Source organism: Rutilus rutilus (genome assembly GCF_951802725.1).
Source record: "Rutilus rutilus genome assembly, chromosome: 20".
Classification (NCBI taxonomy): domain Eukaryota; kingdom Metazoa; phylum Chordata; class Actinopteri; order Cypriniformes; family Leuciscidae; genus Rutilus; species Rutilus rutilus.
In genome coordinates, this window is record NC_140225.1 from 24,680,719 (window position 1) to 24,700,030 (window position 19,312).

Consider the following 19,312-nt stretch of genomic DNA (forward strand, 5'->3'; position numbering starts at 1 on the left):
ATTAATTTACCTTTTTATGACAATCTGCTCTCATTTAACACAACTTGATGTTTCCCTGCTCACTATATATATATACATATATAGACCTACAGTTATTTATTCTCAAAATACAGCACAGTACAACTTTGCACAAAGAGCAGTTCCGAGTTTTGAGCATTCCTGAAATGACAAGCATATGCATTTCCTCATGTCCTCGGACATCTATAGCCTCTATTTAGAATAGAAGGTCACATGTTACAGGACAAATCCTTCACTCGTTGTTTTGGTCATGATGATCCTTATTTTTGACCAAAATTCTCTGGGTCACCCTCTCATTTTTCTCATCCTTAACTGTTTTTTTCTTCCAACAATTCCCTCTACAGTTCTTTAATTCATTAATTCATTTATTTAAATGATTAAATTAAATTCTCTCTCTTTCAGATGCATCCCATTAGTGGTCACAATGATTAAATTAATAATGCCCTAAAATTGCAATGTAATTATAGCCAATGACAATCAGCCACTACTGTGTTCTCTGTAAAAAAATATAGAATATGCACTTAAAAAAAACATCTCAGCTACAGCACTATGAATTTGGAGACTAATTTGCACTTCAAACAGTTTGGTTAATTTATGACATCTTATTTAATAGGTTACAAACCAAACAATGCACATTCACATCCTTTGAGAACAGTACATTTGGCACATAGTAAAATGCAAATAACGACATGACAGTGACTAATGGTAAAGATGTAAAAAAAAACACACAAAAAAAACTGCAAAATACAATAAAAAAGAAATACATAAACATTTATGATACTTACAGTGACATAAAACACTTGTATAACTTATCTTAATATGCACTGTACCTCTGTATATACAAATATGTATTCCTTTGTGATACACAGATTCACGTTTAACCAAAGAGGTACTTTTTCATCTATTTTGCTTGAACATGTCAATGTGTTTCCTATAGTCATTTCAAAAACAGTAAAAAAATAAAAATAAACATGTCACTCATGAAGTCCAAAATAACATTGTAAATTGCTCATCAGGGCACAGGTATTGCAGCTGTGTGAGTTTGCGGTTTTGCTCCGTCAAAGGCCTTTAGATGCCGGTTCAGAGGGGCACAAATACGGCCGAACATGCTTCGAGAAAACAAAAATAAAAACCAGAAATGCAACAAAAAAAAAAAAACCTGTAAAATATGCAGTAAAAAAGTAAAAGCCTCAAAGTCAACATGAAACGCTGTTCGCAAGCCATTTTATTTTGGTGATCTTATATATGAGAATAAATGTAGGACAGGAAATACATTTTATGCAACAGGAATTGATTGGACTGTGAAAAGTGAGTGTTCACAGTAAAATGAAAGTGTTTGGATGCAAGGGGTTAAAGACAGGGCAAATAAATAAATAAAAAAGATGTTTCAGAAGGTTTTTTTTTATTACTTAGAATTACAGATAAATGGTGCTTATTAAGACCAGGACCGGCTCATTGTCCCGCCCTCATGCCAGTAAACATGTCATCAGAGAAGAGATGTCTGCAAGAGGGAGGGGAAGTTCTTTGATTAAAGTTTATGAGGGAACATGAATTTTAAAATGATGTGCGTGGATAAATAATTTATAATAAATAGTATTCTGCTAAATTCCATGAAAAAATAAGAATTGTCCATTTTGCTTTCATGGTGACTTTAAAAATATATATAAACAATCAGCCTGGATTTCATGTTAAATCTCATGGCAAGACTCTATGCAAAAGAAAACATATCTAAAACAAAAACATATATAAACTTGCAATGAAATGTTTAAGATGTTGCAAATGAACTGATTGGATTTTCTTTAAAAAAAATGTACTAGTCTTGCTTGCATCACAGGTTGGGAGAAAGTCTAAGGTTGTGCAATGTTTAGAATGGAAGATCATTTGTATGCATTTAACTTTCTTTTCTTTCTTTTTTTGCCACAGGAGCTTAATATTTTGTCTCTTGTCTAACTAGAGTACGTGAAAGACAGAGGCTGTAGCAGCTGAAATAAAAGACCTGTGCTGGAAACCGCATGACCTGACAACCTAACAATCAGCAAAACAAAACAGACCGACTGTAAGAAACAGTGAAAATCAGAGACATTGAATCAGAAGGTGAAATGGAAAGGGGGGAGAAAAAAAACTCAACGCTAGACCAACACACACACACACACACACACACAGAGAATATTGCACATAACTGTTTCTCATATTCTAATAATACATGAGAATATCATAGGCATAACCATGCAGTAGATGATTAGTCTATTTTCAAAGTTCACAGGCTAACAATTAGGGTAATCAGGACATGTATGTACTGTAGACTGTAGAGACATGATTGGCTACTGTCCTGACCCGTTCATTATGATGGGCCTTGTTGCATTGTAGAGAAATCAACAGGTTTCACATCCTAGCAACAAAACAATCCAGTAATATAATGAACACACACAAACACACACACTAAAGAGGGACATTTTGTAACCTTACCCTCCAGTATGTATGCACACACACACACACACACACACACACACACACACACACACACACACACACACACACACACGCACACACACACACACACACACACACACACACACACACAAGCACAACACTTGTTTTGGTGACACGAGTATATGTCAATACTGCTGTTTCAAATGGAAACGGTGCGATGGTCTCATGAAAGGCAGTTCTGAGGCTGCGCATCACCTTCCCAGTACCCTCCAATCCCTGTCTCTGGCTATCAGACCATCGTGTGATCAGATCCCAATGCTGAGTGCTTTAAAACTCCCAATTCACACGTTCAAAAGCATCACGTCTGCAATACAATCACTGGTTCTTTACATTTGTGTTTTTTTTTTTTTTGCATTTCAAAACGGTGCTCATATAAATGTGTTGACTTCAGTGGTACCCTGATACACTGCATTTTGAGAAAAGAAATTAAACATGAAATGGCTTTCCATAAGATTCTAATGAGCTCAATCCATCTGCTTTAGTGATGTCACATAGTATAGCTCAGTGTGTTTTACATACATAAAATAAAGATTACTCTGTTTCATTTGGTGGAAATGTGTGAGGATCTGTGTGTTTTTTGGGGTTCAGCAGGAAAAATTGTAATGCCTAACTGTCTACTTTTAAATTAAAGCATCTAATTCTTGTGGAATGATGGTCTACAGTGAGCTCATGGGTGTTCACAGCGTTCGCAGCGCACTTTGTGTGCGAAGTACAGCGCAAGAGATGGAGGTTTTTGTTTTAAGACAGAGTCTCATCACCGAAGTAAGAGAAGCCTTTGAACTCGTCCTGGTTGATTTGCTTGATAATGGCGTCTTCTACCGGGGTGAGCACTGGCTCCTCACGGGTGAAGTCCTGGTCAAAATTGTTGACGTCTCTTTTGGTTTTCTGTGAAAGGAGAAGAAGAAAGTGTGATTCATGAGAGATTTCAGGACAATAACGCACAAAAACACACTTGCACATACGCAAACACAGTGGGGACTTCAGCACTCCGACTGACCCGAGAAACACTTTCCCTGCCAATATTTTGCCAGTTACTATGCGTGTCCCATATTTCTGTCGACTCGACCAATGATGCCGATCATCTGTGAATTAATCATTCTATTGAGATGTTATTTTCTTTTCAGTGAATTGTCCAAATTGGTTTGCAAAATTCATTCAGACCGTTCTCTCAATGAATCATCAGAAGCGATTTCTCACTCGGTAAAACAGTATCGGGATATTTAAGGAAGAGCAAAGAGTGTGGTATAAAGTGGACATTCATCAACAAACAACTGAAACTAAAGGTTTCTTTTTGAGAGGCTTCTGCCGTGTCATGTGAATAAGCAGCCATTGTCCACCCATGCTGTTTTTCAGTTGTTTTTCTATTTGAACATGTGCTAGATGGATATCTTTGAGCATTTTGTTAGAAATGTTTTCTGTTTTAAATCATTTAAAGGGGTAGCTCACCAATTTAAATTCATTGTCATTCCAAACTCATAAGACTTTGGATAATCTTCAAAACGCAAATTAAGATATTTTTTATAAAAAAATTAAATGAATCCATAAGAATCAAGTGGTTTAATCCAAGTCTTGTGAAGAGATTAAATTGATTAAAGGGTAACTCTCACCAAAATTGAACCTAGGCTCTTTTTGTTAATCTACAAGAGTCAAACTTTCGTGTAAAAGCATAATTAGAATGGAAACACCACTTTTAAGACTGACCGTGTTTTCGTTTTAGGTCAAAATGCCTTTTGAATGGGAGTGCATGACTATGATAGCATCAAAATCGCTATTTTTAAAACACTAAGAAGGCTTGACACAACATGAAACTTTGCTCGAAGTATCACCAGGGGCTCTACACATGAACTCGACCATTGAGAACATTGTTTGTGTACACAGAGTTTACTAAAAAGAAAGGTTTTGTACGACTCACTTTATCAGTTAGTGTTTTTCCAGTGGCTGGAATTTTGTCAGCCAAAAGTAGTCGATCTCCGAATGCAACGTAACATGAGGAGAGTAAAGATGGAAAGCTCCTAAAGCTTGTTTCCATACAAATTCACGGATAATTTTTTATCTAAGTTATCATGCTTTTCATTGAAATTACAAGTTCATGACATTTCCTCATATGGAGTCAGTTCATTACGTTGCATTCGGAGATCGGCTTCTTTTGACTGACAAAAATCCAGCCACCGGAAACACTAACTGATAAAGTGAGTCGTACAAAACCTTTCTTTTTAGTAAACTCTGTGTACACAAACAATGTTCTCAATGCTCGAGTTCATGTGTAGAGACCCTGGTGATACTTCAAGCACAGTTTTATGTTGTTTCAAACCTTCTTAGTGTTTTAAAAATAGCGCTTTTGATGCTGTCATAGAAGTGATTCACTCCCATTCAAAGGGCATTTTGACCGAAAACGAAAATACGATCAATCTTAAAAGTGGCGTTTCCATTCTAATTATGCTTTTACACGAAAGTTTGACTCGGGTAGATTAACAAAAAGAGCCTAGGTTCAATTTTAGCGAAAGTTACCCTTTAAGAACATTTTTAATTTAGGCTTCTATTCACATACAGTATAAACACACATACTATGTACATTGGCTGCATCTGAAATCACATTCTCTCTTGAGTAGGTACTTATTTTAAATAAGTACTTCACGACTGCTAAGAAAGTATGTTCTATATAGTATGAGTGTGTGAACACCGAATGTAATCTGGACATACCACATTCACCTTGTTGCCCTTATCATGTAATCTACCCGCGTCAGTTGCGTCGCTTCACTGCCATTCACAAATCCTCTGCCGTGGCCTCATTGGATAGTAAAGAGTCCATCGTATGCACACTTCAGAATCTCACCAGAAGTGATAGGTCATCCGGGTATGTTTTGCCTACTCTTCAATAGGTACTGTGAATTCGGACATACTTCTTTTGTCACATACTGTATTTTGCATACTATATAGTAGGGACGTATTCGATTTCGAATGCAGCCATATAATGCATTACATATGGTTTAACACAGAAGCTTGTGCAGGGGTCACGTGATTCCATTACGCGCTATATAAATATTTATATTTAATTATATTTAAGTATTAAGTATTTATTATATAAAACTTGGATTAAACCAAGGATTATGGATTCGTTGTATGACACCTTTTGTACGTTTTTCTTATCTGGACATTCAATGTAGGGACAGAAACCTCTCAAGTTTCTAGAGACAATTGCTCTCACTGATTGTTTGAAGTGTGTAATAGATACATGAATGTCAGACATACTCAGAAAATGAAAACTTTAGTTGAATTGTTACCTTTAGCAAATACATTTTTTCAACAACAGCAACAACAAAACCTTCCCCACTGTGCGTACCCTCCGATGAAATCCTGCAGGTGCCCCTGTCCAAACATGCATTCACATATCTTTTTATATCATGGATTGACAATCATTTTGACAATTTTTCTTGGTAATCACTGGCACAGTGAAGAAGTTTCTCCTTGTTTAAAACACAAAAAAAATATATCTGTGCATGTTTTTTCCCCAACTCTCCAGACCTCTCCTTTCCTTCACACCCTCTAAGGGCTCTCATCAGCCTTGTGAGCAGGCGTGAGAATGGGGCGGACGGACAGACCCCTCCTCACACTATCTGAGACGCATTCCACACACACTTACAGCAGCCAGCATGCATCTCTGTATCAAAGTACTGTGTCTGATGTGTGCTGAGAGTCCAAGAGCATCTCAGATATCACGCTGTTCACACCACCAAAAACAGACATGTGACACAAACACTTCAAAGAACCATGAGGGTCCAAGAACCGTAATGTTCTAGATAACTGCATTTAGAGCGGCCCGAGTATATGTCTGTGGTGAACCAGCCAATATACTGTACAGAGTTCAAATCTGTCCTAACCAGACACGATGTGATAAAGCGTCAAGCGGTATATCCTAGTTCCTCAATAACAATCAGATTTTTATCCCCCTATCTAGTTGTAAATGCAAAAAAAGATGCTAAACAAAACATGTTGTAGGTTATTTGTTTTTATTTATCTCTGTTACATCTCAATGGTTAGTTCCCAGCCACAGTGAAATCTCATTGGTCCAAAATGGCGAAAATAAGCAATCAATAAAGATATCTTTCTATATATAAATTTATTGCAAAATATGCATATTGTGTATACAAATATTATTGTCATGATTCCTGTCTTGTGTTCCCCTTGTCTTGTGTGGACTTTTGTTATTTCCTGTCCTGTGCCATGTTTTGTAGTCCTTTGTAGTTTTTCTTGTTTATTAGTCTCCCAGGTGTTTCTGATTAACCACACCCCCTTGTTATCTTGTTTAGCTTGTTTGCCTGTGTATTTAAACCTCTGTGCTTCAGTTGTTGGGTGTCGGTCGTTGTTTCATGTAGCTTTTTCCTGTTCCAGTCCTGAGTTCTGTTGTTCTGGTTTTTGACTGAGATTTCTTGGTTGTTTTATTAAAGTAAGTGTTGCACTTGGATTCTATCTCCGCTTCGTCCTTGCCTAGACGTTACAGAACGACCGACCACACCATGAATCCAGCAGCACGGATTATGTAAGAGTATACTCGGCCACACACACCATGCAAGCTCCAACGGCTCTAGAGGTTTCCTCGATTCCCACCGTAGCACTGCAAACTCTACAGGATCAGGAAACTATAACTGCTCTCTGCAACATCTTCCAGAAGGGCCGATCCATAGAGGTCTACGTGGAGGAGTTTTTGGCGCTTAGCCATCTGGTTCCATGGAGCGATACACGCATGATTGAGTGTTTCTGGGGCGGGTTGGACGACTACATTGCCGAATTGATGCCGGGAGGAGGTCCTGGTTGGACCCTGGAACAGTTCATCGACTTCGCCCTGCTACTGTGCGGCTCTCCTCTCACTGTGGGCAAGGTCGGAGTCGCTCATGTCGTCAGCCCAGCTAAACTCACTAAACAGGAGCTCCGTGAACCCACAGTATCCCCTCAGCCAGAGCTTCATGTCAGTCCTGCCGAGCCCAAGCTTCACATCAGCCCTGCTGTGCCTGAACTACTTAACGTCAGCCCTGTTGATCCAGAGACTGTTCACGTCGCTTCTGCTGATCCAGAGACTGTTCACGTCGCTTCTGCTGATCCAGAGACTGTTCACGTCGCTTCTGCTGATCCAGAGACTGTTCATGTCGTTTCTGCTGATCCAGAGACTGTTCACGTCACTTCTGCCGATCCAGAGTTTCACGCCAGCCCAGAGTCTCCTTCGACGCTGGTCCCATCCAGCTCAGAGTCTTCTTCGCCGCTGGTTCCGTCCAGCTCAGAGCCCTCATCGCTGCCCAGCTCAAAGCCTTCTTTGCCGCTGGTTCTGCCCAGCTCAAAGCCCTCTTTGCCGCTGGTCCTGCCCAGCTCAAAGCCCTCTTTATCGTTGGTCCAGTACTCTATACCGGGGAGCCTCCCCAAGAAAATTTTGGGGGGGGGCAGTAGGCCTCCGGACCAGCCCGCACCGCCCTGGCCGCCCGAAGGGTCTTCACCGCCCTGGCCGCCCGAAGGGTCTTCACCGCCCTGGCCGCCCGAAGGGTCTTCACCGCCCTGGCCGCCCGAAGGGTCTTCACCGCCCTGGCCGCCCGAAGGGTCTTCACCGCCGTGGCCGCCCAAAGGGTCGTCTCCGCCGTGGCCGCCCGAAGGGTCTTCACCGCCCTGGCCGCCCGAGGGGTCGTCTCCGCCCTGGTCGCCTGCACTGCCTGCTCCGCCCTGGCCTCCTGTCCTGCTGCAGTATCCAGGCCCTCTTCCGCTCCACGGGCCTGGCCCTCCATCCCACCCCCGGGTCCGCCTCCGCTTCACCACCCTCCTGGACTTTTGCTGAGGAGCGTCTGGAATCCGCTCATTAAGTGGGGGGCTATGTCATGATTCCTGTCTTGTGTTCCCCTTGTCTTGTGTGGACTTTTGTTATTTCCTGTCCTGTGCCATGTTTTGTAGTCCTTTGTAGTTTTTCTTGTTTATTAGTCTCCCAGGTGTTTCTGATTAACCACACCCCCTTGTTATCTTGTTTAGCTTGTTTGCCTGTGTATTTAAACCTCTGTGCTTCAGTTGTTGGGTGTCGGTCGTTGTTTCATGTAGCTTTTTCCTGTTCCAGTCCTGAGTTCTGTTGTTCTGGTTTTTGACTGAGATTTCTTGGTTGTTTTATTAAAGTAAGTGTTGCACTTGGATTCTATCTCCGCTTCGTCCTTGCCTAGACGTTACAATTATAGTTTGAGAGTGTAGGGTAACTGACTCTCAGTAGAGTAATTTGCAGTGGGTGCGTCTAAATCAGCTCCCTAGCTTCCTAGGTTGTGAATCAGTGCATCATGTACACGAATTCGGGCACTCGTAAGAACAGACCCTGACTCACTATTTTATGACAAGGTAATGTTCAAAATCAATTCCCCTAGGAGAAAATGAATGGGATTTTTTTCTTCCGGAACCCAGCTGTTCCACTCTATTATACATCAAATACATTCTAATTAGATGTTATTTTGTCATTTTGCAGCAGTGACTTGACTTGTCCACACAAATGTATTATGTCATGCCAGGTTAGTGTTATACATAAACACACAATGACTCTATTAGCAGATTTTACAAAGGTTCAAGTTGGTCACGCGTATTCACCGCGTTTTGTTTGAAAGTGCCTTCTGAGTGAACTGTGCTTCATAGATCGCTACACTACTGTCAATAGACAATGTACCTTTTTAGCCAGTGCAATTGTGCGAATGTGACTGCACCTTGAGGCAGAATCCTAATTTAAATGGAACTTAAATAAATGAGCAATTTGGAATGCTTTACACACTGTAGGCGGCAATTTCATACAAAGACTCCACTCACAACTGATTCCAGTTTAGCATTAACTTTAATAATTAATGCAACCGTTTAAAATGAGCAAGTTGCTAAGATAACAATAAGCATTAAAAAAATTGGCCTATACTGCATAGCACACACATAAATTGAATAAAAGTCCGTTTTTAATTTAACAGCTATTTTAATCGATTCTTGTTAATACTGAATTACTTATATTGAACACATATCTTGCTTTTTTGACACATTGCAAAGCATTCTGGGATTGACTTCTGTGGGAAGGATAAACACACTGTGTCTGCCTTTGAATTTGCAGCATAGCCATGTCGTCCCCCTCGCCTATGATGCCTTAAAATGCTGCCTACGTAGTAGGTTTTGTAACAAAGTGACCGTCCTCAATATCTCACACATAATGATACTCACAATACGTGGTTTGAATGGCGGCTTGATCTTCCTCTGTTCCAGAAGTACCCAATCAATCTCTTTGAAGAATGGATGCACTTTAATAGCTTCCTCCAGTCCTTGGGACACAACACAACCCAACCGCTTACTGGGACTCTTCGTCATGAACTAAACAATGGTGCGAAGAAAGAAGAAACGATTAGAGAAGCGAAATATCAAAGATTTGGGCCATGATGCTGACAGCAGACATGTTAACAAGAAGACATATGCATTATGTTGAGCTGTGATGGTCAATGATGATGTATGAGTGATGTAAGAATGCATCCTGTGGAAGATGACCTGAGCTGACCATAGGTCATGTGACTACAGTGCCAGTGAGACAGATCGCAGTGTGCGCGACACTATCCAAGACAAACAGACTGTGTTTCCCACAAAGCTTTACAAATAGGCAAAGGATGGCCAAAGTAAATCTTGGACATGTGAAGGAAAAAGGCCACACACTCACACACACACAAACTGATGAGCCCGGACACTATGGTTACATTCATACTGCAAGCCTTAGTGCTCATTTCTGATTTATTGCTTAGATATCATTTTTAGTGGCTATTCACATTATTTTTAAAATGTGGCCAACGTCAGATTGGAGTGTGTTCACGGTCCTGAACCCGCATGTGCAAAAGAACAATAAAAAAGATGACAAGCAGCACGCTGTCATATGGAAGTAAACATAGAGGCCATTGAAGTCAACGTTTACGAGTTCATTTACAAGGTGATGTGCTGCGTAAATTCGTGTGGAAGACACAGACGAGAATGATATATAATGTATAGTTTCTTCGTTTTCCTATTTATTGACTGACACTGTCCTCATGTTGAGAGAAATCGTGAGTAAGTGTTTATTATGGTTATTATAATTCTAGACTAAATGTGAGCCGGCATTTACTCATCTCACTTGCACAAAAACAGATTCAGTATTCCTCAAAATGAATAAAACGATGAAATGCAAACTCAGAATATTATGCAAACCTGCAATAATTTAATATGTTAAATAACACAAATCTACTTTATGTATTTAATCTCACTTTATTAATCAATGTCTTTGCTACTGACTTTCGATCATCCAATTCAACCATGCAAATAGTTTCCTTAAAAAGTAACTAAGTAACAGAAGTAACGCAATATTGCAATGCATTCCTTTTAAAAGTAACTTTCCCCAACACTGTTTATGAGGTGTAACACCCGGTGTCTTTTTATATTAACCGACTGACCAAAGAACTACCGGTTTGTACTGTGACCAAAGTGTCTCCAGTCCACGCAAAATGTTGATGAACATCGATCCAGATTGACGTAAAAGTCATTTGAATTCCGACATGATTCTTCAGACATCGGACCTATATCTGATTTAGGACCGCATATGAAAGTGGCCTAAATCAGAATCGAAAAGATCATATATATATATATATATATATATATATATATATATATATATATATATGATCTAAGTCAAATATGGGCCACTGTTGCCTGCACTCTGAATGTAGCCTATGAATGTAACGCAGGTAACTTTTAAACATAAAAAATGCTAAAGAACACAAGCAGTCATGCATACAAATACACACAGAGAAACGAGTCAAACAAGCCAGACAAATAAATATGAGCAATAAGCATTGACTGAAAAGATACTGCCCACTGGAATTGCTTTAATATTGCATTGTTTCTCTTAGACAACAAGATGAAATGGTGAACAAACTGAGACTTTTGCTGAAAAGGAATCAAAAAGGTTCAGCTAAAAAATGTAATTCTACCATCATTGATTCACCCTTCTGTCATTCCAATCCTGTTTGACATATTTGGTTCTTTGGAACAAAAAAAAAAAAAATGTGATACAGAACATATAACACTAGTTGTATGAACTTGTGGTGCTTCAGTTTTTATGTATTTTAATTTCCTTTTTTTTTTCAATTTAATTTTATGGGGGAAAAAAGAGCTGCAAGACAATCTAAAATATATAATTCTTTGTTCCACAGAAAAAAAAAAAAAAAAAAATCATATGAGTGAGTAAATGATGACATTTTGTCTGATATGTCTCCCGAATATGTCTTCAGAAATTAAACTCTCCTTCAAATTCCTCCAACACCAAATGATCTGAACTGTGCCATTCATATTTATTTTATAGCTCGATACTTTTACTGTTTGTCAACAATTTGTGTCAATTTTTCATTTTCCAAAAGTATTTTAGGAGAAACATTAGAGACAAAGTATATAAATGAAACATGAGCAATGAAAGGTTCCTCAGCTCTTTTACACTGATCCTCAACAAACCCGTCTCCATACCGGCGTGATGATTCTGATCTTCAACCAGATGGAACTGAATAATATTCTGATTCTTCCAATCCAATCTGACTTCTGACCTGTAATGCTGCCTGAATCACACACTGTTCGTTCATTGGCCAGAGGAATAGTGAATCAAGTACGACGATTCAGAGCGACGATTCAGATCTCCAGAGCGGCTATATATATAAATGAACTAAATTAATAACTTTTTTACAACAAAATGAAACATCACTGAACTTACTTAAGATGGACTGTGATGCTATTTTCTTCTGGAAACAAACTTTGTTGCATTTTCCTGGTATCTCTGTAAAGCAGCTTTGAAACAATCTGTATTGCAAAAAGCGCTATATAAATAAATGAGACTTGACTTGTCTTGACTTAACCAATTCGGACAGTTAAAAAAGGAGGAACCCATGCAATGCTCATCCTGAAATGAGACCTCTGAGATTACACAATCCAAAAATCCAGCAGGGAACACAAACAAATCTGTTCTTTTCCCAGAAGAAGTGTAATTTTTTCTAATCTGTCATCTTCTTTTGCTCTTCTATTACTTAACCACTCACAACGGTTCTTTCCAGAAGAGTGAGAGAGAAAGCTAAATTAATTGTTCGGAAAATTCCCAAAGAATGGACACGTACCGCTTTAAGAATGCTGACGGCCTCTTTGCTGAGCCACACGGGATATAGGACGTCATCATGGAGAATGGACTCAAAAAGGTCATCTTCATTATCTGCTTCAAAAGGAGGCTGACCAGCCATCATCTCGTACATCAGCACACCTAGAGCCCACCAGTCCACTGATGGACCGTACTCAAGCTCCTGCAAGATCTGCAAAGGACACATCACAACAAAGAGAATGTCATTTGAAGCTTACAACAGAATAACTGAGGATATATCAAGTCCAGATCAAAGCACTTGTTCTGTGCTGAAATGGAGAGAAAAACCGGCAGTTGTCTGTGAAGTTCTGCGGTCACTGATGGTTATTACTGTAAACTAAATATGAAAACTCATACCTGTAGATCTGAATGTAATGAAAAACTAAGACTAAACTGAAAATGGAAAACATTGAAAAACGACTAATTAATGAAATATTAATTAAAATGGCAACATTTTATTTTCATTCAACAATGAAACACATCTATGTCCGTAAAACCATTCTTAAGTAAATTGTCACATTGATTCAAATATGTCAAAATATGTAAGAATAAAAAAAAAAGAAACTTGGCTTGTGCTTAATGAATGAGGCTCACAATATGAAAGCTGGTGATAAACCAATCAATCAGTAAATATCTGACATCAGTCAATTAACAAAAATATTAAAAGGTACACTATGTAACTTTTTTGTTTAAAATGAACAATAGGTAGGATTTTTATCAAATGTTATATTTTCAAATTTGTTTAAACTGTCTTTATATACCAATACATAATTAAAATGTAAGTGCTCTGAAAAAGAGAGTATAAAAATCGAGTGACTGTAGACCTTTTAATCTGCAATAAACACAGCTCATTATTTCCATTCACTCCCACCCCCTCCCTTCTGAGCTCCTTCCAAAGCCACGCCCCCAAAACACATGAACGCGCGACGCCAAACGCTCAGGCTCAGCTGGAAGACGCATTTATTACCTGAGACGAGTGGAGAGGAAGGAGCGCAGTACATACAGTGACATCATGTCAGAATCACATGTAATAAAATACCTAACTTTATCACTATAAATATAAACAAATAAGATTTATTTTAGTACTCACTATCAAGCTAGCATATCGATACTGGTAAAGTTTAAAATATAGGCTACTTTGTTTGATTCGGTAACGAGCTATATTTATAGCTAACGAGCTATATTTATAAGGCAAAGCTAAAAACAGGTTGCATTGATACACGTTTTTCCATTACCATCAGTTACACTGTGATGAAGGTGAATTTCGTGTTAGATTCATAACATATACGGTGTTTTGCATGTAAGAGTTTCCATGATGAAAGCATTGTTGACTCTGATGAGGACTAACGTTACAGTCCGGTGACAAGTACCTCATCGTCGGTTCGAGGACAGGTCCGGGGTCGAGGGCGAAGCAGAGGAGGTCGTTCAAGAGTGCAGGCAACCAGGGTCCGAGGAAGTAGTTTTTGCCTTGTTTGCCTTAGCTGACTGAATATGCAGGTGCTTTGAATTTTGAATGCTCTTTCTCTGCCATAATTTTAGTCTTCGTAGGTTCCGCGCATCTCTTGACTTGCACTCCTCAAATCAAACGGGTGCGCGCGCATATGGGCAGATCTAGCAAAAGGGGTGGTAGCCATGGTTGCGAGAGTGAGTGACAGCACGAGACATGAAGGCATCTGATTGGTTCTTTACACTCGGACCGAGTGGCAGTGATTGGTCAGAGTTTTTACTGTCCTGCAGCTGCTACAGAGGTCTGATTGTTTTCATTCCTTTTTCTGAACACATAATGTATTGACTACTCTCAGGATTGAAGGACCATTTCACCCAGTATAAAAAAAAGTGTTTCTGAACAGGATTACCTACCCTAGCTTTAAATAATGTTTTCGCCGTACTTGCTTCACTATGGTAAGCCTATTATAAGTGTTTATATTTTAGACCTAGAGGGATGGTTTCGTGGGAAATTGCATACATACATCACTCACCTGTACGTGTCTAGTCAGTTCTGTAAATAGATAAACATTGCTCCGGCTACTTTGACGCATGTATATGGTGTGGGAGTGGCATTGGTTAGTTGTCACAACGAGCGAAAAAGGTTAACATGACATCAAATTATAAAAAATGATAAGTTATGACAACATATGTTTTACATTGCTTTAACTCATCAAAATAAGTTAAGCAATTTACTACTTTTTTATGTTATACAAGATACAACTCATTTTTTAAAGTTAGTTGAATGTCATTTAAGACACTTAAACATCCAAGTTGATTGCACTCAAAAATTTAAGGCAGCAACTTTATTTTTTTTCATTGTACAGTCAGCTAGTCAGCTTAAGATCCTTTCCATCTAAACTGGTTATATTTCTTAAGCCTAATAGTGAATGTCTTTTTTGGTCATGATGAGACAGAACAAGTTTCGTTTGCACAGTCACGCAGAGCTAAAGCACACCCAAAATGCAAAAGCCTATAATGGTAAAAATCCACTTACTAATTTCTTTTTAAGTCAAAAGCAGTCTCTCGAATGAGCTGATTCAGGTTCCCCCCTCCAATGATGTCATAATGGGGAGAAGCCCCACCCACAGCCAGTGGCGATCTGCCCTATTAGCATAGACACAGCCATGAGTGGGAGTCCACCATTTCTGTATCCTCGCTGTAGCAGCTGGAGTTGTACAATGTCTGCGCCAAAGAGGCATTACAAGTGTTGTGTTTTGGGATGACGCATAAGAGTCTCCACCATCTGAGTCACTGGAAATATCGTGGTTAAATTTCATTATCGAAGGTAAACGCCCCGAAGAAAATCGCTTAAGTCTTAAATGTTTGCACCAATAATTTTGCGCCGGACTGTTTCACAAACGAGGGGTCAGTGGGTCTGAAAGATGGGTCAATACCAACGCTTCGTGCCCAAACTTCACACGTCATATGTTGTGAGTCTTTCCAAATTGCCTTTCTGAAAGAGTTTGCTGGCACTCTGTACGGCTAATGTTGCTAAAGCTGCCATTGTCTCTGCCTGTTTTCACTGATGCTGCCCACACGTGCTATCAGAATTATCGCAAATACGAGTTTTTCTAGTTAAAAATTGCACATGAACGCCCTTTGAAGTCGCCCCTTGAATGAAACAAGCAAGTAATCTCAACTTCAGAAGTGGGAATTATGGCATTTCTGACAGCACGTGAAAGCACCAGGAGACCAGAGCTGTCGTTAATTTTATCCCGCCATGCTCACCGTCTGCGTAATTCATAAACGCGCATTTGTTATGCACAGTACAGTCAGGTGACTGAACATATAAGGCTGAACACCACTACTGAGAGTTTCTAAAATGAGCGTGTGAGATTGTCCTGTTTTGTTGTTGCCGGGAGCACCAGCTCATTTGCATTTAAAGGGACACACACAAAAACAGCGCATTTTTGCTCACCCCCAAAAAGTGGCAATTTTAACATGCTATAAAAATGATCTGTGGGGTATTTTGAGCTAAAACTTCACATACACACTCTAGGCACATTAGAGACTTATTTGACATCAAATAGGGACATAATAAAACCCTTTAAGACCCCTTTAAACAATATAATGAGAACCAAGCAGTAGAAAATGAGACTATCGAGTGTTCACTGGGCATTTGTGTCTGTGAGAGTGTGAAATACTGTACCTCTGGGGCAATATAATCTGGTGTGCCACAGAATGTTGTGGTCGTGATGCCATCCAGGATTCCCTCCTTACACATGCCAAAGTCTGCCAGCTTACAGTGACCTTCAGCGTCCAACAGAATGTTGTCTAGTTTCAAATCCCTACAAAGAAAATGTAACAAATAGCATTATAAACCCATAAGTATGTAGCATGTACTAAAATCAAATGTTTGTATTATGTGAAACAGGGATTTCTGTGAAGAATTTTGTGAAGGTTAACTTTGAATGAACTTAAACGGACATCTTTATCTTTAAAACATACCTATAGCCTATGTTTATTGTTTTTGCTTTTATCCTCTTAACCATAAATTGAAATTTAATAAAAGAGCAAAACATCCTGAAATAACTGATGCATGATTCAGATTCTGGATGTCTCTCTCTATCCAAATATTAAGCAACACTTGCAACACAGCCGGTGAATCATTTACTGACACCCATATCCCTAATATTAGTTTGATCAAGCGAACACTAATATCCTGATGTGTGCCTGTGCACACGGACATCATTTTAGTCAATGAAAGGTCAAAGTATCAAGCCAAAGGTTTCACATTTAATTGTTTTAATATTTTAAAAGCATTTTCTCTTAGCTATTGAAATTGATTAAATCAAGATACAGAGATATTCACGCAAAACTAACTTTGATATTTGAACTGTATAAAATAACATATTGAATCACAATTCTCTCAATTGCGCATATTCAGTAAGACTCAGAAACTTGCACATGAAATTGTTCAACTTTAAACTGAATAGTACTTTGACGGTCTTGATCGACAGATTGACAACCATGTTCACACTTCAGTAAAGTTTGTCAATTTCCAGCAGTGTCAGTAGTTAAAACATATTGCCTGAAGGCAACGACTGATAAGATGACCATAGTGGAGGTGAATAACGTTACACTAAAATAGATTTAATTGGATGTAAATGATAAGCAAAATTCATTGCAGTGTAAAAAAAAAGTAAAAAGTAATTGATTTAAATGTACATATTCTGATTGCGTGAACAATTTTCATCAAATTTAAACTGATTCATCTCTAAACGGTGTACAGTACATACTGTATGTTAAATTCAGAACAACAGTGAAGCATTTAATGTATGCAAGTATTTAATGTAAGTATGACACTTAGAAAGCTAAATTTATAAGTTTTAATGCAGTTTACTAATACTCTAATGAGAGTTATTTGACATGTAGTTGCAAAGTTACTTATAGTAAGTAGAATGTCTAGTGGACCATCAAAATAAAGTATAAGTTAAAAATATTTCCGGACAGATTGCAGGAGTATTTGAGTGCTCGGGATGGGGCTATACAAGACAAAAAAAGTTTGAGAAACACTGGTTTATTGGGCTTGCTCTAATTTTAAAGACTCAGGCACATCATGTACCCGTGGAGTGATTTTAACCAGCACAAGTGAAAGGTAAAGAGAGACAGAGAGAGTAAAAAAAAAAAAAAGGAGAGAGCGAGATGATAAGGTGCCACTGATGAAAGACAACAAGGAGTTGGATGAAACCAGTCGGATTGGGGTTTGATGGTTGATTGCAACAAGAATGTCAACATCACTTCGCAGGATGTCATTCAGTCAAAAGTGTTTTCATAAAACCCTCCTCACTGAAAAGGGAGGGGAGCGTCGGAACCCTTACGCAACTGTTCCCTTTCAGAAAGGCACCCTGGTGCTCGGCACGTTCCCGTTGGTCTGAAAAGTTGGCGCGAGGGGCTTCATTCCTCTCTGTCTTTCCCCACCAAAAGTGTTCAATCATTCTTAACATGCAGAGGTGTGGGAAAAAAGCTTTTAATGAATGTTGGAAAGATGCATGGTGAGAGACCCACTTACCAAATTTAAGATACACTTCTTGATTGAGGAGTTAAACCGTTTTAGGATATTTGTTATTAATGACCTTACCAGTTTGATTAAACCATCAAAATATGAGGAAAATATGTTATTTGTTTTTATATATTGGGTAAGAACAAAACACCAAACTTGGTTAAGATATTAATCTGACAAATTTATTTTAATGCAAAAAAAGAAGAAAAAAAAAAGAAAAAAGAAACTGCATAGAAAATCTAAAAGCTCAGGAAACTCCAAGCATGACTATGCAATATGCTTACAAAATCTGTGTTTTAATAAAGAGCAAAGATGTAAATTTTAATCGGCCGGACATCACTTTTGGCCACTACTGTAATTTAATTGGTTTTAATTATAGTTTTATTTATTTTTTCACATAATTTACATACTTCCATTTGAAAGTGTGGAAAAATTGTACAAATAAAGAATAAGTAGGTGAATCTAACCTTTAGTGTAGGTGCACAAAAAGAAAGGGGTAGAAAGTTCATGAGACGTGAACGGCTGCTCTATTGTCCTCTACCCACATGCGCTTCTACATCACAAGATTTGTCCATCTCTCCATCTGTCTCTTATTTCTGTCTCTCTTTTTTTTTCTCTCTATCCAGTCCTATCCTACAGTAGTCTACTTTCCAACGCATTCTGGTTACGTCGCTCTTCCTTTTTTTTTTCAAGAAAGCGACTTTAATTCATCAGTGAGTTTCATTTGTTGATATAGATTATATGACATTGCTACATTGGCAGCTCTTATCTGTCCCCTTTGAAGTGCATGAATGGTGAACGCTGCTCTCGTTTTCACATTTATTTTCCAAGATGTTAGGTAACATACTCTTTGTTTTTTCCAGAGTTTGATTATGACTTTCTGAAGTTGCAAGGTGAGGCTTTGTTCAGAGGTAGCCATTGCAATTTTGTGGCCTGTTTCAATGAAAACAGCTGGAGGCCCCCATATGAATAAAAAGACAGACAAACATTTCATGCAATGCAACTGCAATTTATTTATTATCTTTGTTATACTCAACAATTTTATCTTATATTTCACTTGTAATAGTCTATTTATAAATGCATATAATCTACTACTATCTACGCATTCTATCTCTTTAACCATAATAAAATTGTACTTTTGAATA

The 19,312-nt window shown here is 38.6% G+C and overlaps 1 protein-coding gene across 1 annotated transcript in view; it reads right to left on the reverse strand.

Annotated features, from left to right (window-relative positions):
- Positions 1-1,934: 1,934 nt before the first annotated feature.
- Positions 1,935-19,312, reverse strand: part of prkceb (protein kinase C, epsilon b) — a 111,391-nt gene continuing 94,013 nt past the window's right edge. Inside the window, exons 12-15 of the mRNA XM_084392002.1 lie at positions 16,314-16,452; positions 12,660-12,848; positions 9,712-9,858; positions 1,935-3,393 (exon numbers count right to left, since the gene is read on the reverse strand). Of these exons, the coding sequence (XP_084248128.1) occupies positions 3,247-3,393; positions 9,712-9,858; positions 12,660-12,848; positions 16,314-16,452 (622 nt within the window). The 3' untranslated portion in view covers positions 1,935-3,246. The remainder of the gene's footprint in view (positions 3,394-9,711; positions 9,859-12,659; positions 12,849-16,313; positions 16,453-19,312) is intronic.